The 27,329-nt window shown below is 37.6% G+C and overlaps 1 protein-coding gene across 4 annotated transcripts in view; it reads left to right on the forward strand.

Annotated features, from left to right (window-relative positions):
* Positions 1-27,329, forward strand: part of SBF2 (SET binding factor 2) — a 454,330-nt gene that overhangs the window by 382,225 nt on the left and 44,776 nt on the right. For 3 of the 4 annotated variants that reach the window (XM_078058407.1, XM_078058408.1, XM_078058411.1), the window contains exons 18-26: positions 5,610-5,780; positions 10,169-10,431; positions 12,588-12,760; positions 13,799-13,872; positions 15,379-15,574; positions 18,981-19,099; positions 20,304-20,479; positions 22,398-22,543; positions 25,292-25,490. In XM_078058407.1, the coding sequence (XP_077914533.1) occupies positions 5,610-5,780; positions 10,169-10,431; positions 12,588-12,760; positions 13,799-13,872; positions 15,379-15,574; positions 18,981-19,099; positions 20,304-20,479; positions 22,398-22,543; positions 25,292-25,490 (1,517 nt within the window). The remainder of the gene's footprint in view (positions 1-5,609; positions 5,781-10,168; positions 10,432-12,587; positions 12,761-13,798; positions 13,873-15,378; positions 15,575-18,980; positions 19,100-20,303; positions 20,480-22,397; positions 22,544-25,291; positions 25,491-27,329) is intronic. The other variant, XM_078058410.1, reaches the window with a different exon arrangement.

A 27,329-nucleotide genomic window follows, 5' to 3' on the forward strand; every position in this document is an offset into this window, starting at 1 on the left:
GGTTAGTTTTAATAATTATTATTATTTATTATTATTACCTGAATAAGTCTAGCATCATAATATGTGAAAAACCATGTTCCAGAAGAAAGCACAATGTGGTATCATTTATATAAAGTTTAAAAACCTGCAGAAAGGGGGGGAGAAAGGAAATTTGGGTCCTATCTTGTATTTTTAAGAATGCCAAACCCAGGGGGTGGCCCAGGTCATGGTCTCAGGGACATGGGATCAAGCCACTGGACCTGTCGGGGCTCTGGGCTCTGCACTCAGTGGGGAATCTGCTTTCCCTCTCCCTCTCCCCCACTCACTCACTCTCTCATTCTCTCTTTCTAAAATAAATAAAATCTTTTAAAATAAATAAGTAAATAAAATCTTTAAAAAAAGGAAAACAGGCAAAGGACTTGACAACAAGCTTGTATTTAATTCCTGCTAATTTTTGGACCACAAAGGAAAAAAATCGATTTGTCATCTGATCTCTTAATATTTACTAAACAACTTAATACAAAGAATCATACATAATTGTATGTATGTATCCATAATACAAAGGATAAGTGGTTTAAGAACTTCAACCCTGTCGTTCCAGCTACTGAAATTGGCACATCAAATGAATACTGGGCTGTGCTGGTGAATGATATACTTCTTGTGCAGGAATTGTGTGCCTGGATTTTCTAAGTAACCCAGGAGAGGTTTAGACCATTACGAATTTGAGGTTACTTTTCATTGTTCAATCTTACTATCAGTAGAACAGAAAAAACTATAGTAGATTCTCACAGTCACCTTTTTTTTTTTTTTTAACTATTTGGATTATTTGCCATTCTGTAAATTCCACTGACTAATGCACACAGTATCCTAGATACTCCTTGCTTGTAAGCCACTCTCTTTCTGCTCCTTTTGAGTTGTATGTTTATGAAGAGTTCGTTGTGTTTTGTTTCAATTAATTACATAGTTTAATTAAATATTATATAATTCAATGAAATATAAGTTGTATACTTTGAGAAGTATCATCAATAAGGGCTAAAATCAAACCTGCAATATAATCCTGTGTATTCTTTGTGGACATATACAGATATAAAAGCCATATAAATGGGAATGAAAAATACCTAATTCAGGATCATTGTTACCTCTGGATTCGGAGGCAAATGGGATCAAGAGAAGTACACAGTGGGCTTCAATCAAATCTATAATGTTGAATGTCCTTTGTTTCAAAAAATGCATGAAGCAAATATGTTTAAGGTTTGATTAAGATTTGATAAATACAGGTTTTTGGTTCACATTTTTCCTATTCCTATCTTCCTTTTGTTTGTCTCTCAAGACTAAGCATGGGGGGGGAAGAGAGAGGCAAACCATAAGACAGACTCTTAACTATAGAGAACAAACAGGGTTGCTGGAGGAAGGGCAGGGCTGGGTGGGTTAAATGGGTGATGGGTATTAAGGAGGGCATTTGTGGCGAGCACTGGGTGTTATATGTAAGTGATAAATCACTAAATTCTATTTCTGAAACTAATATGACACTATATGTTAACTAACTGGAATTTAAATAAAAACTTGATAAAAAAATATTCAAATTCTTCAAGTGACTTAATATCTGGACTTGGTCAGGCCAGTGTAGAATCATGAAAGGACTGGCTGGCACTGTCCCCAAACTGTGCAAAGAGGTATAATTGTATTCTAGTATCCAGAGCTAGATAGGAAATACCCAGCAACTTAAACAGTGAATCTTTGTATTCTGCATTATTCTTTAAGACAATTACATATTTATGGTCCTACCAGCTAACTTTATTTCCTGAAATCTGGTTTCCCTCTGAGCTCCCTAATGGCCTTGGGCCTGGAGAACAAACATGTCTAGCCAGACAGACCTTAGACAGGCCCCTCATACTGATATCTTAACCTTTCCCTTGACCAACTCATCTCTGACATGATTTGTGTCCATTTATTTGGTTTTGAATCTGGCCTGCCGATTGGTGAGCCTCGTGAGGTTATTCTCCATATCCTGTCTCATGCTGAGGTTGCCTTTGAATGCTTTGTGGAAAATGAATAGCATTGCTTAATCTAGTACCATCAGGGCTATTTTTTTCTAGATCAGGAAGGCAGTCAACATATTTTTTAACATCTCATAAAATTGCATGCCAAAATATCACTTGTTTCTTTAGGGAAAAATCATAAGAATTATTAGGAAGTGTAAAATGAATAGTGTTGCCGAAATTGGAGGGAAAGAAAGAGATGTCATTTGACAACAGCATTCCCTACCACCACCACCCTTAGGCCTTCAGTGGGGATTGAGTCTCATCTTTGTTCAAAATAAAAGGTCATGAAGTTGGCTATATGGGCCAGTTTGAGAAACCATTTTAGGAAAGTTTTTTCTTCAAACCAAAGAAGTGATTAAAATCAGGAGATAGTTTTATAGACACGTGCTTATTTTCTTTGTTTACAACTAATACTACTATTTTAGGATATAGCGAATTGGAAACCCTAAACAGTCTCATCACATCTTTCTCTAGATAATTATAATACAGTTTTCTTTTGTGGAATATCTTAAATTTTGTATCTTACAGAAATGATGTTGAATAATAGAAAACCTTATTTCTATTCCTTTCTCTTCTGCCCATCTTGCTGTATGACCTTGGGTAAATCCATTTTCTTTGTAGGGTCGCTCAAATATACAGTGAAGACATGCAGTATTCACTTTACCACCTACTTTCAAGACCAGCCAGACCACAATGCTCCATTTTTGTGATTCCCATCTAAATCCTTGATGGGCTGTAGGCAGAATAAGGTGCTACTGCCCTCTGCTGGTCCTAAGAACACACCTGCCCATCAGTGCAGTGGCCCTGCCTATCCCAACAGTAACGGACACAGTGCCCCTTGCTTGTGGTTGGGAAGACATAGCAGGAAACCACAAAAAAAGGAGGCGAATTTCATGTTTAGAAAAATAATTATATTTGAGGTATTTGGAAATTAATGACTTCTTATGCATATATCAGATGCCATAGCCATGCGTGACTGCCTTGTCCCCAAGAAGTATTTATCCTATAGTCACTTTTCCCCCAGATAGTTTCTCACTTGGTAAACATGTTGTGGGTTCTGCCCCTTTGAGCTGCTGTCATTGTTTTACACTGTCTTTCTGCCTTGGAACATATATAGTCCACTTTTTTTGGGAAGATTTAGGGGAGTTTTTGCATATTCATTTTTAGTTTGTCAATAAATAGGAAGATAATAATTGATAAGTGCCAAGGAAAGTGAATATGCAACATCAGCAAGAAAAATGCTGAAAAAGAAAGACAGGGCTTCATTATACTCTCAGATCCCTGGGGAGCTCTGTCAATTTGTAATAAGAGATCTCTAGTTAATAATAGCTTTTTTGGTGTGTCGATGATCCTAAAAGTCTTTATGTGAGAAACTGATAATTTGTTAAAAGCTCTGGTTTTCTGAGCCCATCTATATTAATTTCAGAACTCCAAAATTTTAAGAGCTGCTATTTATTACATCTCATTTGTAAGAAATAGTAGTGCCTCTGATTATGCTTACGGGAAAGGCAACTGAGAATTATGCTTTTGTCTTGTTTAAATTTCATGCCTTTAAAATCCCTTTCAAAATAGGTCTGTGCACTGCTACTGAGATCATTATTAGTCCTTAGATTGCTATGGGGCAAAAAAAAAAAAAAAAAAACCGTGCAACCTACATCCCAAGTATCTACGAGCAGAGTATAGGAGGAACATGTGATTCACTTTGTGGCTCCTGCTTACGTACTCACAGAACCACATTTTGCCCATGATTTCCCACTGGTAGATAGGAACTGTATTTTAAACGAGTATATAGGCATTATGAAGATCAACAGTGATCCTTATGCAGCTTACCCTTGGGGAACTCTTGATTTTTGTTTCACAGTCAATCCCAACTTATAGCCACCTGATAGGAGTTACAGTCAGTCACCTCAGCAGCAGTACATAGTCCTGTCTTGAAAGGGACTTACACAGGGGATGCAGAAATATGTAGACCCTCACAGGTAAAATCATAGCCATCCCACTTCCATAGTAGTACATATAAGTACTACATAAGTACTACATTTCATGGTATGTGTGGTGCCTATTTTCAGTTCTAGGTTTAGTCTGCTCTAGACCAAAAAGGAAATTAGCATGTATTGAGGCTATCATTTTTACCAAGTATCTTATTCATCTGTTATGCATCCCTAAGAAATGAACCAACTTTTGCTACATAACTGTTACATATGTAACCTTAATAGTAATCTTCAGTGTCCGATATTCCAAGAGAGAAATCAGTTTATTAAATTGCTTTAAAAGAAAACATATCAGAAACTTTAGTTCTACTCAATTCCAAAAAAATAAAATGGACAAAAAAATTGTCTATTGAGAATGTTACCTGCTGTTTGCTGAGAAATGATGGATTAAAAAAGTTTTTGAAACATCTTTAACCATTAGAGATGAAAGCAAGAGCTGTGGAAAGAATGTTTAAATCATTAACTGAAACTTACAATATGAATCATATGTACAAGTAAAAGTACAGTGTTAATTAAAATCATATCAGATCTTCAAGACTGTGTATTACTTTGGGAAACAAAAAAAATTACTTTGGGAAACAAAAAAAAACAGGTTGCAGAAAAAAATAGACAGCACTGCTAATTAGTATTTATTTTATGATGTTCTTTTGCAAGACAGTTTGATATAGAAAAAAGAGCAGGGGCTTTGGAACCAAACAAACTTTGGGCTTAAAAACCAGTTTTACTACTTATGTAACTTGTCATCTGACTTTCGGCTATCACTTAAATATCCCTGAACTTCTGTTTCCTCTTCTTTAAATTGGCAATAATAATGTGCATCTCATATTTAGTATTAAATGAGATATGTAAATATTTATGAAGTACCCCAAATGCCTGCAGAGTTAGTTTTCCTCCTCTTTATTGTAAATCACAGAGTAAGGTTTACTCTTACTTTGAAGCCCAGCAGGAAGTCCTGGAAAGGAAGGTTTGGTTTGAAATTACCTTCCCATGACCAGACTTGGTTACCAGAAAATGCCCTCGAAGCCCAGGACACTCTGCTAGGGAGTATGTGAGGCAGGCAGCAGCCTTGGTGGAGAGGTAAAGGGCTAGAGTAGGGAGGGTGTGATTCTTCTTGAGTCTCAAATGCATGATATGCCCTCATTCTGTGTATAAGGCCAAGCTGCAGGCTCACTCACATTTCAGTTAGTGCCCCCCAAAAATGTACCGTAGAAAAAATTTTTAATTATCTGAAGCTTTATGTTTAGGTTGTGATGGATTTCATTTACATATTCCAATTGTAATAAGAGCTACCAGCTCTACAGTGTGCACACTACAGTGCCAGGTACCTTCCATACATTCTCTAATTCATATGATAACTTTGATTTTAGCTATTGCTAAAATGTCCATAAAGTGACTGAGACCCTAAAGGATTTGATAGCAAGCCCAAAGTTGCCAGTTAAAAATGAATTAAGTTTTTGATTGCTAAGTTTGTACTGCCCTAAGATATTGTTTAGATAAGCCCTTTAATGATATTTGTGGTTAACCATGACCCCTGTAATTTTCTGAATTGTCATGATGCTGTCAGCCCTGTGGTGATGTGTATTATGTGTTCTCACAGAAACTGGCCCCTGGAGTCAGCCAGTTTGCTTACACCTGTGTTCAGGACCACCCCATCTGGGCGAATCAGCAATTTTGGGAGACAACCTTCTACAATGCAGTGCAAGAACAGGTGCGCTCCCTGTACCTCTCAGCCAAGGAAGATAATCATGCCCCATATCTGAAGCAAAAGGTAAGAGAAGAAAGATACTAGTGTGGGACTGGCATCCTGGCTTCAAGGAAAGCTTATTCATATATTCCCAGGGCAAAAGGAAATCTAGCCATTTTCTACCAGTGTATTTGAGGTTCATCCTCAAATGGGAGTCCTGTGGTGATCATCTTTCTTCTGTTGATTTCTGATATTATATTTTTCCATAATAACTTCTTAATATAGTTCTTTAGCAGTGGAATTGTTTTATTACATGTTAATAAATAGGAATTCTTTGGAAACAATTATAGGAAGTTGAACAGAAAAAAGAAAATGAAAATACCTGACCAGATGTCTTGTACAATTAACTTTCTGAAGAAATGTCAAATTAAAGCTAAATGACTCTAATAAAAAGCTTTTGCACAGCAAAGGAAGCAGTTGACAAAACCAAAAGACAGCCTATGGAATGGGAGAAGATATTTGCAAATGTCTAATCAGATAAAGGACTAGTATCTAAAATCTATAAAGAACTTACCAAACTTAACACCAAAAAACAAATAATCCAATCAAGAAATGGGCAGAAGACATGAACAGACATTTCTCCAAAGAAGACATTACAGATGGCCAACAGACACATGAAAAAATTCTCAACATCACTTGGCATCGTGGAAATACAAATCAAAACCGCAATGAACCTCACAGCAGTCAGAATGGCTACAATTAGGAAGTTTCCTAACAAGTCAGGAAACAACAGATGTTAGTGAGGATGCGGAGAAAGGGGAACCCTCCTACACTGTTGGTGGGAATGCAAGCTGGTGCAGCCACTCTGGAAAACAGTATGGAGGTTCCTCAAAAAGTTAAAAATAGAGTTACCCTATGACCTAGCAATTTCAGTAGTAGGTATTTACCCAAAGAATACAAACATAGTGATCCAAAGGGGCACCTGCACCCCAATGTTTATAGCAGCAGTGTCCACAAAGATGGAAAGAGCCCAGATGTCCATCGACAGATGAATGGATAAAGATGTGGTGTGTATACACACACACACACACACACACACACACACACACACACACACACACACAATGGAATACTACTCAGCCATCAAAAAGAATGAAATCTTTACCATTTGCAACGATCTGGATAGAACTAGACGGTATTATGCTAAGGAAAATAAGTCAATCAGAGAAAGACAATTATCATATGATTTCACTCATATGTGGAATTTAAGAAACAAAACAGAGGATCATAGGGGAAGGGAGGGAAAAATAAAATAAGACGAAATCAGAGAGGGAGACAAACTATAAGAGACTCTTAAGCATAGGAAACAAACTGGGGGTTGCTGGAGGGGAAGTGGGTGGAGGGATGGAGTAATTGGATGATGAGCATTAAGAAGGGCACTTGATGTAATGAGCTCTGGGTGTTATATGCAACTGATGAATCACTAAACTTTACCTCTGAAACTAATAATATACCATATGTTAATTAATTGAATTTAAAAAAAATTGGAGCACCTGGGTGGCTCAGTCTTTAAGCATCTGCCTTTGACTTAGGTCATGATCCCAGGGTCCTGGGATGGAGCCCCGCATCTGGCTCCCTGCTCCTCAGGAAGCCTGCTTCTCCCTTTCCCACTCCCTCCACTTGTGTTCCCTCTCTCGCTGTCTCGCTCTCTGTCAAATAAAATATTTTTTAAAAAATTAATTGAATTTAAACAAAATAAAAGCAAAACAAACAAAAATGACTCTGAAATAAATATAAAATTCAATAGTTCTTGAAAGTATGTCAGCAATAAATCTAGTTCTCCTTTTAGGAATATTCTATATGTTTCCATATATTTTATCAGCATAAATATACTTAAGAAAAATATCAAGGGGCGCCTGGGTGGCTCAGTTGGTTAAGCGACTGCCTTTGGCTCAGGTCATGATCTCAGGGTCCTGGGATCGAGCCCTGCCTCGGGCTCCCTGCTCGGCTGGAAACCTGCTTCTCCCTCTCCCACTTCCCCTGCTTGTGTTCCCTCTCACGCTGTCTCTCTCTCTCTCTATCTCTCTCTCTCTCTCTGTCAATTAAATAAATAAATAAAATCTTTAAAAAAAAAAAAAGAAAGAAAAATATCAAGAAAATATTTTAAGATAAGAAAATTGCAGGCGCCTGGCTGGCTCAGTCAGTTAAGCATCTTGCATCAACCTCCATTTTAAATTGACTTTATATTATTATGTGAGATAAATGAATTTAGATCTCTAATAGGAACTACATAGTACTATTCAAGTATTTCTATGTCTCATGTAATTTTAAACATTGTCTATTCTTGAGTGTGATAAAAATGGAAACTTTAATTAAAAATACCACTATCTGACATTTATCTCATATTCCAAATTATTATTATACACTGTTAGTGTGAATTGTTTACTTAATTTAATGTAAAACTCGGATTTTTCTTTCAAAACACCAAATATACTTGGGTAAGGGGTAACTATAACAGATGCAAATTAGTTTGAGGTCACGTTCCAGAAATATTTGGGCTGGTGTGGTGCTTTGGATAGTTTTTTTTTTTAAGCAGATATAGAGCTAACACTGGTATATCTCAAAAGCATTTGTAGAGCAAACACATGTCACTGCTTCTCTGTCATTTCTTCTAAAGAAGTCTCTCTATGATACCTAGATTAGGTACAAGTGAGACTAGATATACTAGCTTTTCTTAACTTTTCAGCCTACTAGGAAATTCCTCTTTAAAATCCTATTGTCAGACTCAAAAAAAAAAAAAGATTTTGAGAAAATGGCAGCAGAGTAGGCATAGGCTTGCCTCGTCCCACAAATACAGCTAGGTAACTATCCAGTCATCCTAAATACCCCAGAAATCAATCTGAAGACTGGCAAAACAAACTCCACAACTGAAGATAGAGAAGAGGCCACATCAAAGAAGGTAGGAAGTGCGGAGATGCAGCTTGGGAGAGAGTTCATGGCCACTGCAGGAGGGAGGGAGCCATAGCTGCACTGGAGAGTGCACAGGGGAGTGCATGGAGAAAACAAATTCCCATAGCAATTGGCTTAGAAAGTAAGAGGGCCCAAATTTCATGAGTTCTTGCAACCAGCGGGGCTTAAAACCTGGAGTTTTAAAGGTCGGTGGACTTGAATAGCCAAACTATGGAAAGAACCCAGATGTCCATCGACAGATGAATGGATAAAGAAGATGTGGTATATAAACACAATGGAATATTACTAAGCCATCAAAAAAATTGAAATCTTGCCATTTGCAACAATGTGGATGGAACTAGAGGGTATTATGCTAAGCGAAATAATTCAGAGACGAATAAATTCAGTATGATCTCATTTATATGTGGAATTTAAGAAACAAAACAGAGGATCATAGGGTAAGAGAGGAAAAAATAAAACGAGGAAATCAGAGAGGGAGACAAACCATAAGTGACTCTTAAGCATAGGAAACAAACTGAGGGTTGCTGGGGCGGGGGGATGGGGTAACTGGGTGATGGACATTAAGGAGGGCACGTGATGTAATGAGCACTGGGTATTATATAAGACTGATGAATCACTACCTCTGAAACCAATAATACATTATATGTTAATTGAATTTAAATAAAAATAGATAAATTTTCTTAAATATGCAAAAAAATAAAAATTCTTGGCCCCAATAAATAAATAATAAATACATAGGTAAGTAAATAAATAAATATAAAATTAAAAACTTGATAAAAAGGGGTGCCTGGGTGGCTCAGTCGTTAAGCGTCTGCCTTCGGCTCAGGTCATGATCCCAGGGTCCTGGGATTGAGCCCCGCATCGGGCTCCCTGCTCAGCAGGAAGCCTGCTTCTCCCTCTCCCACTCCCCCTGCTTGTGTTCCTGCTCTCACTATCTCTCTCTCTCTCTCTGTCAAATAAATAAATAAAATCTTTAAAAAAAAAGACTTGATAAAAAAATAAAATAAAATCCCATTGTTATACCTATGTCCTGATAATATTTGATTCCCACATTTACTAGGAAATCTAGCTCTATTTTTTATGACTTTCGTCATTCTGTCTCCTCCTCCCAAAGAGAAGAAAAGAAGAAACATATCAGAATATGAGTAAATGCTACTGGACATTCATTCATTTTTACATATTTCACGTCAACAATTTGTTTAACTGGCAGTTGGAAAGAGATGGGGCCATAGAGATAAATAAACGCAGTGAAATGTTAGCAGTGAAAGTGTAGCCATCTGTGCTTTGCTGCCGCTTCCTTGGATTTATGACATTGTTCCACTAAGGCTGGCTGGAGCTGGCAGAAAAGAGTTGATTTTGTTTTATTGTTGTTGTTGTTATGTTTCATTTATATATTTCCTTTTTTTGGTGACATAGGTATTTAATAGATGGATAATTGAAACATGTTCAATGTTTTTGAAGCTTGTGTCATGGATTTGCATTGTTTTGCTTTATTTTTTTAGGATAAGCTTCCAGATGACCAATATCAGGAGAAGACAGCAATGGACCTGGCAGCTGAGCAGCTACGCCTTTGGCCTTCTCTGAGCAAATCAACTCAGCAGGAGCTGGTGCAACGTGAGGAAAGCACTGTCTTCAGTCAGGCCATTCATTTTGCAAACCTCATGGTCAACCTGCTGGTCCCACTGGATACAAGTAAAAACAAGCTCCTGAGAACATCAGCACCAGGCGACTGGGAGAGTGGAAGCAACAGCATTGTCACAAACAGGTACCAAAATGTGCACATCCAGAGACCCTCCTATTCTTGGCTTAGCAGACAAAATAAAATATTTTGGGCAAATACTGCTGTACATATTTCAAAATTTTAAGCATTTTCCTTACCTTCAGACTTGCTCAACTCTCTTTTTTTCAACTCTTCTATATTAAAAGACCTTCACTTCATCTGACTATGTGTAACCACCTCCCACAGTCTCTTTTCTTTCATGACCCAATTTTTCAACTTTCTCACCCACTACTGACCAAACCCTTCAGTTACTTTCTGCCATAGCAATTTACAGAAAGCACTCTGGAAAATTACTAATGAACTTCTTGCCAAAGTTATTATTTGTTTCTCAGCCCTCCTTTTTTCAGTGTATGCACTGAATTTGTCTATAATCATGTCCTCAACCATGCCTTGCTCCCAACCCGACATTGAGTTCCAATACCACTGAGAATAAACCCATGGACTACAAAACCTGAGAGGATTTGGCTCCTGACGGCTGCTCTGACTTTATTTCCTGTCATTCTTCTGTCAAGAACACTGGTCTCCCTTCTAATGCTAATCCTCAAAAACTCTAAGCATAATACTGCCTCAGCGTCTTTGTATTTGTTCCCACAATCTGGAATACTCTCCCTGAAATAGTTACAAGAATCACTCCCTCACTTCATTTAATTCTCTGCTCAAATGCCGTCTACCTAGAGAGGCCTTCCTGACTTCCGTATCTTAAGTAGCACAGGCATCACTCTTTCTCCTATCTTGCATTTTTTTTCTTTCATGACACTTTCTACAACCTGATTTATTTTCATATATTTGTTTATCATATGCCTCATTCATTGCTGTACCCCCAGATCTTTGCATATAGTATGTGCCCAATAAATATTTGGTTGCACATATGATTAAATGAATGAATGAATGAATGAACTGCTTACCCAACAGTAGTGACATTCTAACCTTCTAGGTCTTCAGTGATGCTCTAGCATGCTGGTAGTTCTTTTAACTCTTGTAAATCCTTTTCAGGCTCTTTCAGGCAGCTTCTCTTCTCTCCCATTCTCAATCCCTCTTCCATGCTCTTCATACTCTCTTAGAAACTCATCCACAAGCCCACATCTCTGACCCCAACCTTTCAATCTCCCTATCCCAGATACTTCATTTTTGTCAAGAACACCCAAGAGCTTCTAGTCTTCCAGGCTAGACAACTTTTTGTTGTTTTGAAGTCAGCCTTTTACACCATGCAGTCAACTGCATGGGTCTCTTATTTCTTCCTTCAGAGAGTTATTTTATGTGAACAATATAGCCTAGGCCTTCATCGCTTCAAACTATACATGACCATGCTCCTTGAAAGTATACCTATTGAGTGGCTAAGGCACTCAAGTTCTTTAATGCTTTGGGATGATGTGAGGCCATATTCACTGTTTAGCTTTACCTTAAAACTGATTCAGTGAATGTGGTTGGATTTGGAGGAAAGAGAACTAAGTGGGTTAGAACAGACATATGAGTCTTTTCCATGATTAGCAGTCTAAAAGAAGGCATAGGAGGCAGGAGTATTTGTTGAACAGTGGGAACTGAATAAGCAGCAAGGACAGGATTGAGCTTTCACATCCACTGTTTCAAATTCATTCCCTTCTGTTGCATGATTTTATCACCTACAGAAGATTAATGGCTTCAAAGTGACAAAGTGTTGTGGTTCACTCAAAGAGACAAATGTTGGCAACAGAAAGGTTCACAGGACAGTTTGGTTCTTCCATTTGGAAGAATATGCGATTTTCTGGGAAAAGTTCTTTTACTTTGCCTACCAGGGAACATGTCTCCCAGTTGTCAAAGGCCAAAGATAGCATATTACTTTGTCTGACTCTATGTGGTAATTAACTTGAGAGAACAGTTTTGTTTTTTTTTTAGAAGGTTCAAGTATCAGATAATAAATGAAAGAGTCTATTTTTGCTTTAGTTTCTGTGGTTCCTGAGTTCCTATTTAGCAGAATGACAGAAGTATTTCTTACAAAAACAAATTTGGGTCCAAAGGACAATGCCCGACAGTAGCTTTCAGATGTAGGCAAGTAGGATATCATAATGTGGACAAATTTAAATTTCTATCAAAATTGACTATGATAGAATAGTCATTTGTTACATTTGAGTACTAACCATGATTTCTTTCCTTGATTTTCTCAGTATTGCAGGAAGTGTAGCTGAAAGCTATGATACAGAAAGTGGGTTTGAAGATTCAGAGAATAATGACATCGCCAATTCTGTTGTGCGATTCATTACCCGATTTATTGACAAGGTTTGCACAGAGAGTGGAGTTACTCAGGATCACATCAAGAGCCTTCATTGCATGATACCAGGTAATCAATTTACAGATATTAGAGAACAAGAATATTGGAGATAATTGAGTAAGAATTGTTTTTAGGGGTCTATTTTTTTCAGCATAACACCTTTAATACTTTTTTTTTTTTAAGATTTTATTTGTTTATTTGACAGAGAGAGGCACAGCGAGAGAGGGAACACAAGCAGGGGGAATGGGAGAGGGAGAAGCAGGCTTCCTGAGGAGCAGGGAGCCCGATGTGGGGCTCGATCCCAGGACCCTGAGATCATGACCTGAGCCGAAGGCAGACGCTTAACGACTGAGCCACCCAGGCGCCCCTACACCTTTAATACTTGTCTTCCATGTAGTTTAGTCATGCTATTTATTTATGTTCTGATTAATTTTTTTAATATTTCTAAGCTATGGTAAAATATATGTAACATAAAATTGGCCACTTTAAACTATTTTAAGTGTAAAATTCACTGATGTTAATCATATTCACAGTGTTGTGCAGTCATCACCACTATCCTTTACCAAAAAATTTTTCATCACCAAAACACACACTCTGTACCATTAAGCAATAACTCCCCATTCTCCGTCTCCGTAGCCCCTGGTAAGCTCTGTATCTCTATGAATTTGCCTGTTCTAGATATTGCCTATAAGTTTGATCATACAGTATTTGTTCTTTTGTGTCGGGCTTCTTTCAGTTAGCATTATGTTTTCAAGGTTCTTCCATGTTGTAGCAGGTATCAGAATGCCATTCATTTTTATGGCCGAAACTATTCCATTGTATGGATATACCACATTTTGTTTATCCATTCAACTGTTGATGGACATCTGGGTTGTTTCTGCCTTCTGGCTGCTATGAATATTCACATACAATTATTTGTTTGAGTCCTTATTTTTGATCTTTTGGGTATATACCTGGGAGTGGAATTGCTGGTCATATGGTAATTTTTGTTTAACTTTTTGAGGAACCACCAAACTGTGATTAGTTTTTAATTCTAAAATATTCAGAATTTGTATTAATTCTGCTTATTTTGTACTCTTTTATTTTGAATACTCTGACTTATCCTAGGAATTGTAGCTATGCACATTGAGACCCTAGAAGCAGTACATCGAGAGAGTAGAAGACTCCCACCTATACAGAAGGTAATTATTCCAGACTACATGCTTTCAGGGTATAACATCTCTTCTTAAAAACAGCAACAATAGACTTTTGTGCCGCAGAAAGTACCTACTCCTAACCTTTTACAGAGACTCCAGTTTTAATGATACATTAAACTTTCAGAGGAGTTTATCATGTAGATCCTCCTAAAACAGATACTGAAGTAGAATAGTAGATTCAACAAAGGAGCAATAATAGCCTCTTGTTGAGTCTATTTTTATAGGCAGGGCATAAATTATGAACATTCTAACTTCCAAGCCCAAGCCAAGATTTTATGCCCTGCCTACTTCCAGAAAAAAAGGACTTAAGGCAATTACCATAAAAATACTAGGTTCCTGAATCTGTTTACATTATAAGCATACATCACAAGCATCTGGGAATCTGGGAAGTCTATTAAAAATTGAGAGTCCTGAACCCCACCCCAGCCTCCTGAATTGGAGTTTCCTGAGACTTTGGCCTGGGAATCTAAACTTTCAAGTACCAGCCTCCCTGATGATTATTTTGCCCCTAGTCTGGCACCTGTCTGTGGACTAGGGTCAGGACCCTCTTACCTATATAACAGAACTATTAAAAATAAATTCAAAGGAAAAATCAGAAGCCAGATGGATAGGCAAGATATTTCTATGAGAAATCTGAGACATGATCATTACAATTTTGGCTTTACATTTAGCTCTGAGCTTCCTAGAGCCAACAAAAAGAATAGTACTGATTTATATAGTTTTTATTGCTTAGTAAAAAATAAGCATATTAGATCTTCAGGAGAGGTGATTTTTTTTTTCCTTTTAGCACTGGTATCTTCAGAGGAGTGTGTCATGTGGTTGTGTATTTCCCAAGATGTGTAATTGTTCATCATATGGCCATTTATTGTGTTAATCTTCAATAAAGGCCAAGAAGGGCAGATCCTTTTAAAGATGCATCTGTTTTTCTAATTATTTGTTTTTTAAGTTTACAGAAGTAACAATGCTCTTTGTATAAAATCAAACTATTAAAGAAATACACATTATACAAAGTGAAAGTCCTCCATGGTCTTTCCAACCCCACCTCACCTCTGCCCTTAACCATGATAGTACCACCTTTAACAGTTTGGTCCATATTCTCACGATTTTTTTCTTTTTCCAAAAAGAGGGAATTATAATATACATACTGGTTTACAGCTTGCTGTTTTTACTTAACAATGTATCCTTGATATCTTTCTATGTTAACACATATAGATCTAGGTCATTATTTTTAATGGTTGCAGAATGTTCCACTGAATAGATATTTTAAACGTCTTCGTAATTTCCAATGATTTTTACTGTTAATAAGCAAAGAATCTTTCCACATTTGGATGCAAAAACATCATTTCTGCCCCTTCCCAAATCTGTTTTCTCATTTTGGCTACTTAAGCAGTCTGACTCGGGTTTTTTAGATCTGCAACTGAAAAGATAACTTTGGTCTAAGTGTTGGAAACCCCACAAGATTTGTGTTTAAAATGCTTTCTCTGTTGTCAGCCCAAGATTCTTAGACCTGCCCTACTGCCAGGAGAAGAAATTGTCTGTGAAGGTCTTCGAGTCCTGCTAGACCCTGATGGAAGAGAAGAAGCTACTGGAGGCCTTCTTGGAGGCCCTCAGCTCCTGCCGGCAGAAGGAGCCTTGTTCCTCACCACATATAGAATTCTTTTCAGGGGGACTCCCCATGATCAGCTAGGTATGACTCCTATTATGCCATCAGAATATGGATATCCATGTGCTTGCTACTTGAGGTTTTGATTCCATTTGTGTGCAATAATTTACAGATCATTTCTGATTCAAAGTAAGCCTTTTGTCACGAACTATTTTTTAGAATCCTTTGTCTGTCAAAGCTAATGATAATTTGGATTTTAGAGTCTTATTTAAAGAACCAAGGGTATCTTCTAAACAGTAAATCAAGGGTTCATTCACTGAAACAGTCATAATTTCATGAGGCAGTATATTGTGACTTAGGGATATTCATAGTATATAGCTGCTAACAATGTCTCCTGCTGATTTGTCCCACCTTTCTGAGTCCTGTAGTTAACTGTAAGGCTCAGGTCTTCCAGATACATGATTCCTTTTGTGGAAGGTTATGCTAAGCATCACAAGGTTGTACAACACTAACTAACCCCACTTCCTCTCGTCACATTTCAACTAACCCACTTTCCCTCTTGGCAGGCAACTTCCATTCACTAAACTCCCTCAACTTCTATTTCTATTTTTTACTACTCTATGCAGTCTTCCATATTAGAAGGAATAGCATGCCCTATCAAGTCTGAATTATCTTTTTTAAATCACTGTAATCTCTCTCTAAACTCTTCTGGTTGATCGGAAAAGCATATAAGATTTGGGCTAGAACTGTTGCTCTCCAAATAAGAAGCTCAGATTTAGATTGCTGTTGACCAATCTTGATATCTTAAGGCCCCTGACCTCTCTCTGAGTTTCAGTTTCCCCTTTTATAAAATTAGGGAACTGGGCTTGTTTGGTGATAATTCAATGGTTCTCAACCTTGACTGCATATTTGAATTATCTGGGAAGCTTTAAAAAAAAAACCTACCAATCTGGGCCCAGTCCTCACACAGTTGAATTAATACCTGGAATAGGATTCTAGGACCCAGGCATCTGTGCATTTTTAAGCCCCAGAAGTGATTATGATGCATAGTAAGGATTGAGAACCATTAGGATAAATGGTCACTAAAGTTCCTTCCTCATCTGCAATTATTCATTCAGTAACATTTGATGAGATGTACTATATGTGCTGCACATTTTGTTAGACAGTGGTCTTTAGATGCTTGGATAGGATCAAGATGGTTTATTGTCTTATTCATAAAAGAGTGCTTACCATATAATAACAAAAAGCTCATAAAATTCAATAAATAAAATGAATCTATAGTAATAGTTGTATTCATTGAAAAAGAGTGAAAAAAAAGCAAGACTGTCAGCCTCAAAAAAAAAAAAAAAAAAGAAAAAGAAAAAGAGTGAAAATGGAGCAAAATTTTTCAGCCCTCTCCTGTCATATCACCATACATAAATTATATTTGTATTTGAAAGCAAATGTAATTTTAAAAGAAACTAAATATCCAGTATTTACATTTTTTTTTTTTTTTTAAGATTTTATTTATTTGACAGAGAGAGACACAGCGAGAGAGGGAACACAAGCAGGGGGAGTGGGAGAGGGAGAAGCAGGCTTCCTGCTGAGCAGGGAGCCCGATGCGGGGCTCGAACCCAGGACCCTGGGATCATGACCTGAGCCGAAGGCAGACGCTTAACGACTGAGCCACCCAGGCGCCCCTTCCAATTTCTTTTGTACTGTGACTTGGGAGCTCAGTGGCCACAAACATACATTCTGGGGATATAAGTATATGAGATACTTGGTCACTTAAGTTGTTCCAATTTATTTCTTTTTAAAGATTTTATTTTTTTTATTTATTTATTTGAGAGAGAGAGAATGAGAGACAGAGAGCATGAGAGGGAGGAGGGTCAGAGGGAGAAACAGACTCCCTGCCGAGCAGGGAGCCCGATGCGGGACTCGATCCTGGGACTCCAGGATCATGACCTGAGCCGAAGGCAGTCGCTTAACCAACTGAGCCACCCAGGCGCCCTCCAATTTATTTCTTTTTAAAAAATCAAAACCGTACTTAGTGTGACAGCTTATATTGTTCTCTTGTTTTTTCCTGTCAATTTTTGGGTCAATTTTGTATTTTAGGGAATTTATTTTTATCAGAGAAAGCCTTCTTACTGCCTCTTTTATTTTATTTCTCTTTTTAAATTTCTAATTCAAAATATCTCCTTTAATGACACACAGGAATCTGATAATATTATATGTGTTATATAAGCATAGGTTGTTTAATACATCCTAGGACTTAAATTCTGTATACATCCTAATTTTGTTTAGCCTCTGGATATGAGCTCAACATAAGAGCATAATCAGAATTTTCCAGGTTAGGAGTTGACAGATCCAGGGAATGAGAAATTCTGATGATGATAAGTGGATGTACGTATGAACTCATAAACCTAGTTCAGTTCTCACCCCTCCGGCTTACTAGCCAAGGCGCCTTGCCCATTGCTGCTCCTGTTCTTTCACTTGTACCACTGCCTGGAATTCCCTCCTCTTTCCCTCTGCAAATCCAAACCTATGTTCTCTTCAACGCTCACCTTCCCTCTCCTTTCCTCCAGGAATCATTCTCAAGTCATCTAGCATGCAGAAATCTTCTCCCTTTCTGAAATATTTAAAGCCCTGTCCCTCAAACCAAGGACCTAATGACGTGTTATATTCGGCATGTGACTCTTCTCTTCCAGGGGGAACTTTGAACTCTCCAAGAGAGGCTTTGCATGTGCTATTTATTTTCTAGACTTGAATCTTCGCAACCTCTAGTAGTTGATAAATAATTATATTTTCCCTTATTTGCTTTAGTTTTTAAATTCCTAAAACTCTTCAGCCTAAGCTTAGTCCTGTATCTTCTATGAAGGCACAAATACAAGGTACAGCACCTTTTACCACGTATGGAAACACATTTTAAAAATCTTTTCTCGGGGCGCCTGGGTGGCTCAGTCGTTAAGCGTCTGCCTTCGGCTCAGGTCATGATCCCAGGGTCCTGGGTTTGAGCCCCAAATCGGGCTCCCTGCTCAGCAGGAAGCCTGCTTCTCCCTCTCCCACTCCCCCTGCTTGTGTTCCCTCTCTCATTGTGTCTCTCTCTCTGAAATAAATAAATAAAATCTTAAAAAAAAAAAAAATCTTTTCTCTTTTGCTTTATACTTACATTAAATATCATGGATGCCGTTAAGATTAAGAATCTTTAAGATTGCCTTAAGCCAGGTGATCTGGTGTGGCACACAGCAGGTTGGGGAAATAGAAAAAATGAAGGTAGGCAGACTGGGATGGTTCATTCGCTCCAGGAAAGGATCATGTCTCAGGAGTGAATTGTCATGCAATAAAATCAATGAATGTGATTCTAGAATCATGGCATTTTCTCTCACTGCATTCCTGGGCATTGTCCTCTCCTAATACATTTCTTTAGCAGAGGCTGATAAAATGGGAAGCAGAAACTCTATAAATAAGCAGTAAAGTGCTGTTGCTGAGTGTGTGTCCTGCTTTCCTGTAGTTGGTGAGCAGACAGTTGTGCGGAGTTTTCCTATTGCCTCCATCACCAAGGAGAAGAAGATTACGATGCAGAACCAGTTGCAGCAAGAGGGACTACAGATTACATCAGCATCTTTTCAGGTATTAAGAAAGGGAGCCATTCCTCTACTACTATTTAAAAGTTTTGTACAAATGATGTGGCCACTTTCTGTGGTAATGGGGTCAGAAGTTAGAGGATGAGGAGGATCAGAGGGTCTGAGAGGGTAATCTTGAACTGAGTAAACCCCTGAATCATTCTGTATTTAATCCCCCACTTCCTGAACCCCTTGGCCAACTGAGTACCAACAGATTATCTGTCAATATTTAGTGATCTTAGAAATTCAGACACATACTATTGACTCTTGTTCTTTGCCAAGTCATACCTTTGTGTTTGATAAAGGCTGTAGATAGAAAGCAGTTCTCTTGGCACCTGTTTCAGAAGGAAATGCCCTATGGCCCTCCTGTGGAAGAGATAAAACTCTAAGAATTATAGTCAGGGCTAAAGTACTATTGGTACTAACTAAATAACCTTTAATTAAGCAGAGGTTTTTCTAGGGGGCTTTGAATGTATCAGAACTTGTGGAATTACTGATACAAAGCAGACACTGGAAGAGTGATCTTCTCTTAGTTTTTCCTTTTTACAGTTCTCAGTCTGTGATATTTTGCTCTTCCTATTTTTATGCCTTGTCTCTGACTTCTCAGATTTTTGAGGGCACCGGTTCTTGCCTCATTCCTTCTATCCAGGAAACCACCCTAGGACCTCCATGTGCTCATTGTGTGAAATGTGAGGCTGCTGATCTCTAGGCTCCAGACCTTCTCCCATCACCTGGGGGCAGGGGCCTCCTAGGGATTTCTTCACTGTTCCACCTGCCAAAGGACTCTAAACTGGAATATTGCCTGGCTATATTGGTTAGGATTCTATATACTAGATTTATGATATCTAAGAAGAGGCTTCCTTAGGCCAAATTCCCCATCTATAACCAACAGTTGAGAAAAAAGAAGGACATGTTTCCTACTTCAGCCACTATAAGTTAATTTCTCTATCCCATCATAGAAAAGATAGTCTTAAAGAAACCCAACTTCAAGATAGATGATTTTCCTTGCCGGTGAACCATCTATGACAAGTAAACCTTTCTGACTCCTTTTTCTTTAAATAAAAAATTATATTACATGATATCCAAGGTCCCCTCAACCTCTGGACTTCTGCCATTTAGTATTATTTTCTGTTATTTCAGTAACTTGGGGGAAGTTATCTGGAAATCCTTAATTAATCCTTCTGAGGTATTTTCTCTCTTTTTATTTCTAGTTGATTAAAGTAGCGTTTGATGAAGAAGTGAGTCCAGAAGTAGTAGAGATCTTTAAGAAACAGCTAATGAAGTTCCGTTATCCTCAGTCCATTTTCACCACCTTTGCTTTTGCTGCTGGACAAACTACCCCACAAATAATTTTACCGAAACAGAAGGAAAAGAACACCTCCTTCCGGTAAGAAGACAGTCAAGTTTCTTCATTTCAGCCTTTTCATAGCTCCCTGTCAGGAGGAAATGACCTATCCTTTGTGTCAGTGTGTACATGACAGCTCTTTTTGTCTGCCATTCTGTCAAGCCCATTGAACCTAGCTCAGAAAGTTATGGAACGGTAGCACTGATGTATGGAACAAGTTTCAAAAACTAAATGCTACAAGAGGTTTTGACCAATATGTCCATTGCTCATGATATATTTTTAGAATGTGAAATTCTGTTCCCCCTTTTACCCATATTGATTCCTTTCTAACTGCCTTTGAGCAGGCCCTTCAGTTTTCTTTGATATCCAGACAGTTTTGCTTTGATCTACAGATGGTAGCCTTTATTTTTTTCTTTTTTATAACTTTTTGTTTTGGTACAGTTTCAAATTTACAGAAAAGTTACCACATAACACAAAGAATTCCTGTATACCATTTACCCAGATTCACCAATTGTTTATGTTTTGCTCCATTTCTTTATCGTTCTCTCTCATATATATTTTTTCCTAAACTGTTTGAGTTATATACATAACACCCCTTTATCCTTAAATATATCAATATGTATTTTCTAAGAACAAACCATGGTATATAACCAGGAAATTGAATTGGTATAAAACTTCTATCTAACCCAGAGTCCTTATTCAAATTGCTGATGATCCTTTATAGCTACTTTTTTTTTTCTGCCTAGTACAGGATCCATTCCAGGATCAGGCATTGCATTTAGTTGTCATATTTCTTTGTGGGACCCCTTATTTTCTGATGAAAATTTTTAGTAATTTATGTTGAAACTTTTACATTTCAGTTATTACAAAATAACAATTGCTTAAAATTTATCTTCAATTAGTGATAAAATATAGGGGCCAAAAGTTCAGTTCATTCATCGCTTAGAATTTGGTCATCTGCCAGTACAAATTACATATTAAGGAGTACTCTGCAGACTTTGGAGAAAAGCCCTTTTCTTTGCCTAAAAGTGGGGTAGGCTGGAGATTATAGAAGAGTTGAGGTTCCAGACACTGTGTCATTACTAAATTGCATAGCTGACCCCCTGTACCACTGTTACCGGGTAAGTGAAGGGGACCATGCAGATCCAGAAATGATACACTGAAACATGAGCAGCTTCCTAGGTATTTACAGTAGTGAGTGAAGCATCTTGTCTTAGCACTGTGGAGTCACAGAGGAACCTGTGACATCTATTATTCCGACCCTCTATGGAAGATACAAAGCTTTGTATGGTGTTTTATGTTTAGAATCTATGGACTATGGAAGGAAATACATACATACACACACATATAAAATCAACCTCTTTGTGTCAAGCTTAATCTATCCAGTTGCAAGGGAGATATAGCAGTTTTAAGATTTAAAACACCTTAGAATTGTCGAGTATGTAAAGGTTTATGGTGTCAGAAGGCAGGACACCACACATACACACTTAAACCTGGTGCTAACTATAATTGTCATATGATCTCAAAGAAAAGCCTACAAATTAGTAGAAAGAGTTTGAATTAGTAGAGAGGGGAGCAAATGGGCTCCCATGCAGGAGGACTTCTACCAGCGTGGCTTGTGGGGGCTGGTAGAGGCAGTGGCGTGGATAACCAGAGTGCCTTAAAGGGCATGTTTGACCAAAAAGCCAAACTGAGTTTAAATTTGGAGTAAGTAGCTTATGTGCCACTCTAGGTTCTTGCACTTTTTGTCTACAACTGTCCTGATGACAACAGTGTTTTATAGAAAATTAGTCTACTGCCATATACAAAATGATCTAAAGAAGGAGAGGCTTACTGGGGTCTGGACAATCCTAGTAGCTGTGGATGTGGAAAGGAAACAAGTGGAGCCGTGTAGGTATCAAAAAATGTAAATGTTGTCCTCATATTAAATTGGTGGTCTCTTTGGTTTTATGACTTGTAGCACCTTCTCAAAAACAATTGTGAAAGGTGCCAAAAGGGCAGGGAAAATGACAATTGGGCGGCAGTATTTATTGAAGAGGAGGACAGGGACAATTGTGGAAGAGCGAGTGAATCGTCCTGGATGGAATGAAGAAGATGACATATCAGGTATGTGAGAACTCCTTTTTCCTTCATGAATTGGTTTTATTCTTTCTTCTTATATGAATAAGAATAAGAGACTCAGATGTAGTTGCCCTTAAACTTTGACTCACAAGAACCTAAACCTCATGAGAAGATTGGAGGCACTTACCAGCGTCTCAGAATTGGAAAAAAAAGAATATTTATTTTCCCAATATTCCATTGTTCAGATAAGATTTTGCTAAATTATACTTCTCTTTTACTAAATCCACAGAGCTGGTTGGCCATTGTCACATGGGTCTCATCAAAGGGAGAAAGAAAGAAACCCCAATGCATGGGAAATTTAGGTACAAAGTAATCCCCTGTACCTTATTGTTATGCAATAAATATAAGGAAACAAGGACATTGGGTATTCAAAATTAAAGATTTGGGTTTGGGGTAAGAACATTGTGGGTACTCTGAATCAAAATGAGGGACCAAAGATGAAAGGGTTCTTAGATGGTAAGAAAAAAAGTGCCTGGTAAATATTCAAAAGGACAGAATCTGAGAAGCTGAGATACCTCTCGGTTGGGAAAATAGAGGCAGGAAACCAGTCACAAAATGGCTTATTGACTGTTTTCTGTTCCTTAACCCACTATGGAGTATGTTTATGGAATTAACACTAGGGCGAATCTGAGAATAGGAGGCAGGATACCTTTGCACCCTTTTTCTTTTCAGGATCTTAAAGTCAATCACTAGTGACTATACCACTACTACTTCTACTAATAATAATAATAAGGACGTTTTGAAGAAAGAAACCTCATATTTAGAGACATCACTGGCTAAAGGTCTCCATTTCAGTAGGTGTACCTACATACTCTGAGAGCAATGAAAAGACCCACCATTGCATTACTGGAATGACCATTTGTTGGAACCCTGGCCTCCTTAGAGTCACATGGAAAGCCATAAAGACATTACCCATTGGTATTTGACTCTTCTAATTTGAAGTTCTTATGATTACACAGAAGAAAAACTGTTATTTTATGATATTTATTCTACCAAAAGATCAAATTATATAATGCTCTTTGCTCCTCTGAAAATAAAAAGCCAACAGAAAACTGGTACCTGATGGTATATTTGCATTGTGAAGTTCACAAACTAAAACACAAAGTCTTGTATTTGTAGGGATAAGCTGTTACGGGTTTTTTTCTTTATTTTATTTTTTTTTTAAGATTTTTTTATTTATTTATCTGACAGAGAGGGACAAAGCGAGGGAAGGAACACAAGCAGGGGGAGTGGGAGAGGGAGAAGCAGGCTTCCCACTGAGCAGGGAGCCCCCAGGACCCTGGGATCATGACCTGAGCCGAAAGCAGATGCTTAACAACTGAGCCACCCAGGCGCTCCCTTTTTTTTTCTTTTTCTTTTTTTAAATTTTATTTTATTTTATTATGTTATGTATTTTTTTTCTTTAAATGGAAAAGAGCCATATCATTCCCTTTGACATTAGAACTTTGAGTACATATCCAAAAATTCTGAAACCTTAATTTGATTTCTCTCACTGTAGAAATAAATAAAGTAAATTAGGACAGTTTTTAACATGGATTTTTTTTTTTTTTTTTTAGTTAGAACATGCAGTACAATTAGGAATGTTAGGGGTTTTTCTTAAATCCTCCCTAAATGCTTGATTATCGGATAAATCCTTCCACATCTAAAATCTTAAGTGATTCTGTAACCTGTGATTGCAAAATTATGAGGGAGTTTCCCATGTATACCACATCCTCTGACAAAAATATTTTCCACAAAAAAAGTATAACCTCTTGATACCTCTCTAAGAAAAGTCTTTTCCCACGAGTGAACTTCTGCCTAACCTAGAAATTTCTACAAAAAGTTTATGTTCTGAAAAGTTAACTGAAACCTGGATGATGAAGTTTGTATAGTGATCATATTAAAGATAAATTTTACTGTTGAGTTAGCCTCTGACAAAATTTGAATGTTTATTTTATAGTCCTAAATAGAAATCACTATACTTTGGCATTAATAAGCAAGCCTGATTGAAACAGAAAAATATGGCTAATGAATCCAAAATTCTATTATTTTTAGAAAATTTGAGTTAGTTTCCCTGGCATTTTCAAAGTTTATTTATTTATTTATTTATTTTTATTTTTATTTTTATTTTTTTTTAAAGATTTTATTTATTTATTTGAGAGATAGAATGAGATAGAGCATGAGAGGGGGGAGGGTCAGAGGGAGAAGCAGACTCCCTGCTGAGCAGGGAGCCCGATGCGGGACTCGATCCTGGGACTCCAGGATCATGACCTGAGCCGAAGGCAGTCGCTTAACCAACTGAGCCACCCAGGCGCCCTATTTATTTATTTAAGTAATCTCTACACCCAATGTGGGACTCAAACTCACAACCCCAAGATCAAGAGTCACATCCTTTTCCAGCTGAGCCAGCCAGGCACACCCCTTCCCTGGCATTTTGAGGCCCTGATGTTTTATTTCCTGACTATCCATTATGGTTTTAATTTATGTTTGAACATAATGATTCTTCAAGGAATTAACAGGATTTAATATATACATCGTGCCTGTAGCCCAATATAAACCACTCTTGGTTTAAGAATCCTCTTCAATGAATCATGGAACACTATATCTAAAACTAATGATGTAATGTATGGGGATTAACATAACAATAAAAAAATTTAAATGCAAAAAAAAAAAAAGAATCCTCTTCAAAAGGAAGCTTCTAATCCTCTACTTTGAGCCATATCATTTTTTCAAAATCTGTTTCTGCCTTCACAGTTTCAGATGATAGTGAACTCCCCACAAGTACCACTCTGAAGGCCTCAGAGAAGTCTACAATGGAACAGTTAGTGGAAAAAGCTTGTTTCAGAGACTATCAGCGTTTAGGTCTGGGAACCATAAGTGGCAGCTCTTCTCGCTCAAAACCAGAGTATTTTCGAATCACTGCCTCCAACAGGATGTATTCACTGTGCCGGAGGTAAGTCCGTTAGTGGGCTCCAAAAAGACACCTTTCCTTTCTTCTATTTTGTCTTGAATGGGCCATTTGTCATCATAACCCAAAGGGAGAAAAATACCAGAAAATTAAGAGCAAGATCTCCAGGGATATGTGTGTTTAAGGGACATTTTTTAGCAGCATGAGCAAGCATCTCCTTGGCATTCTCAGAAGTATAATTATATCAATGAATAGTGCCTAGATTAGAGCAAAAGGTGAAAGGTAAAAGTTTTTGTCTTCTTTAGGATTTTTTTTACTTGTCTTTCTCTTCCCATTTGCATCTTTTCTACCATGACTGAAGATAACTTGAAATAAAAACAGGATTTTCCCAGGTAGACAGGAGAAATGGTCTGCTGTAGGCCAGGGGTCTACAAACTTTCTCTTTAAAGGACCTGATAGTACGCATTTTCAGTTTTGCAGACCATACGGTCTCATTGCAGCTGCTCTGCCACAAAAGCAGCCGTAGATGGTAAATAAATGAATGGGCGGAGCCTGTTTGGGCCCACACTGTATTTGTTGACCCAAGTGTAGACAGGGTTTTCTTACGCTGTCTAATTAGAATATTTTCAAGGGATATTAGAGAATGGAAATGAACATGTTTTCTTCTATTCTTGTCATCTCTCACTGTTTCCTCTATCAGTTAAGTTCTATTCCATGCTCTATATTTATATTTATTAAAACTACATTTCCGCCATCCACAAGTTTAAGCATTTTCATCTCCAGGTAAGTTGTTTCCTTTGCATTCATAAATTCCCAGTTTGATTGAATAGAATAATGCTATGAAACTACTTTGTATATTGTAAGCCTTGTACATATTTTAGAAAGTTGTCTTAATGTTACTATTAGTTTCAACCCCTCTGATCCTGAAGAGCCATAGATATCTTATTTTAAATGACAGTTTAAATTTACAAATACCTGCCCACCCAACACATGAAAAGATGCTCAACATCACTCATCATCAGGGAAATGCAAATCAAAACCACAGGGAGATATCACCTCATACCTGTCAGCATGACTAAAGTCAAAAACACAAGAAACCGGTATTGGTGAGGATGTGGAGAAAAAGGAACCCTTGTGCACTGTTGGTGGGAATGCAAACTAGTACAGCCACTGTGGAAAACAGTATGGAGGTTCCTCAAAAAATTAAAAGTAGAGCTACCCTATGATCTAATCATACTACTGGGTATTTACCCAAAGAATACAAAAATACTAATTCAAAAGAATATATGCATCCCTATGTTTATAGCAGCATTATTTATAATAACAAAATTATGAAAGCAGCCCAATTGATGAATGGATGAAGAAGATGGGTGTGTGTGTGTGTATGTGTGTGTGTGTGTGTGTGTGTGTGTGTAATGGAATATTACTCAGCCATAAAAAGGAATAAAATCTTGCCACTTGCAACAGCATAGATAGATCTAGAATATAACATGGATGGATCTAGAGAGTATAATGCTAAGCAAAATAAGTCAGTCAGAGAAAGACCAATACCATATGATTTCACTCATATGTGGAATTTAAGAAACAAAACAAATGAACAAAGAAAAAAAAAGAGAGACAAACCAAAAAACAGACTCTGAACTATAAAGAACAGACAGATTGTTGTTACCAGAGGGAGGTAGATGGAGGGATGGATGAAATAGGTGATAGGGATTAAGAGTACAGTTATCTTGGGGTGCCTGGGTGGCTCAGTTGGTAGAGCATCCAACTCTTGATCTCAGCTCAGGTCTTGATCTCAGGGTTGTGAGTTCAAGCTCCACATTGGTCTCCAAGCCGGGTGTGGAGCCTATATTTAAAAAAAAAAAGAAAGAAAAGAGGAAGAAG

This window comes from Halichoerus grypus, chromosome 11, assembly GCF_964656455.1.
Source record: "Halichoerus grypus chromosome 11, mHalGry1.hap1.1, whole genome shotgun sequence".
In the NCBI taxonomy this organism is placed as follows: domain Eukaryota; kingdom Metazoa; phylum Chordata; class Mammalia; order Carnivora; family Phocidae; genus Halichoerus; species Halichoerus grypus.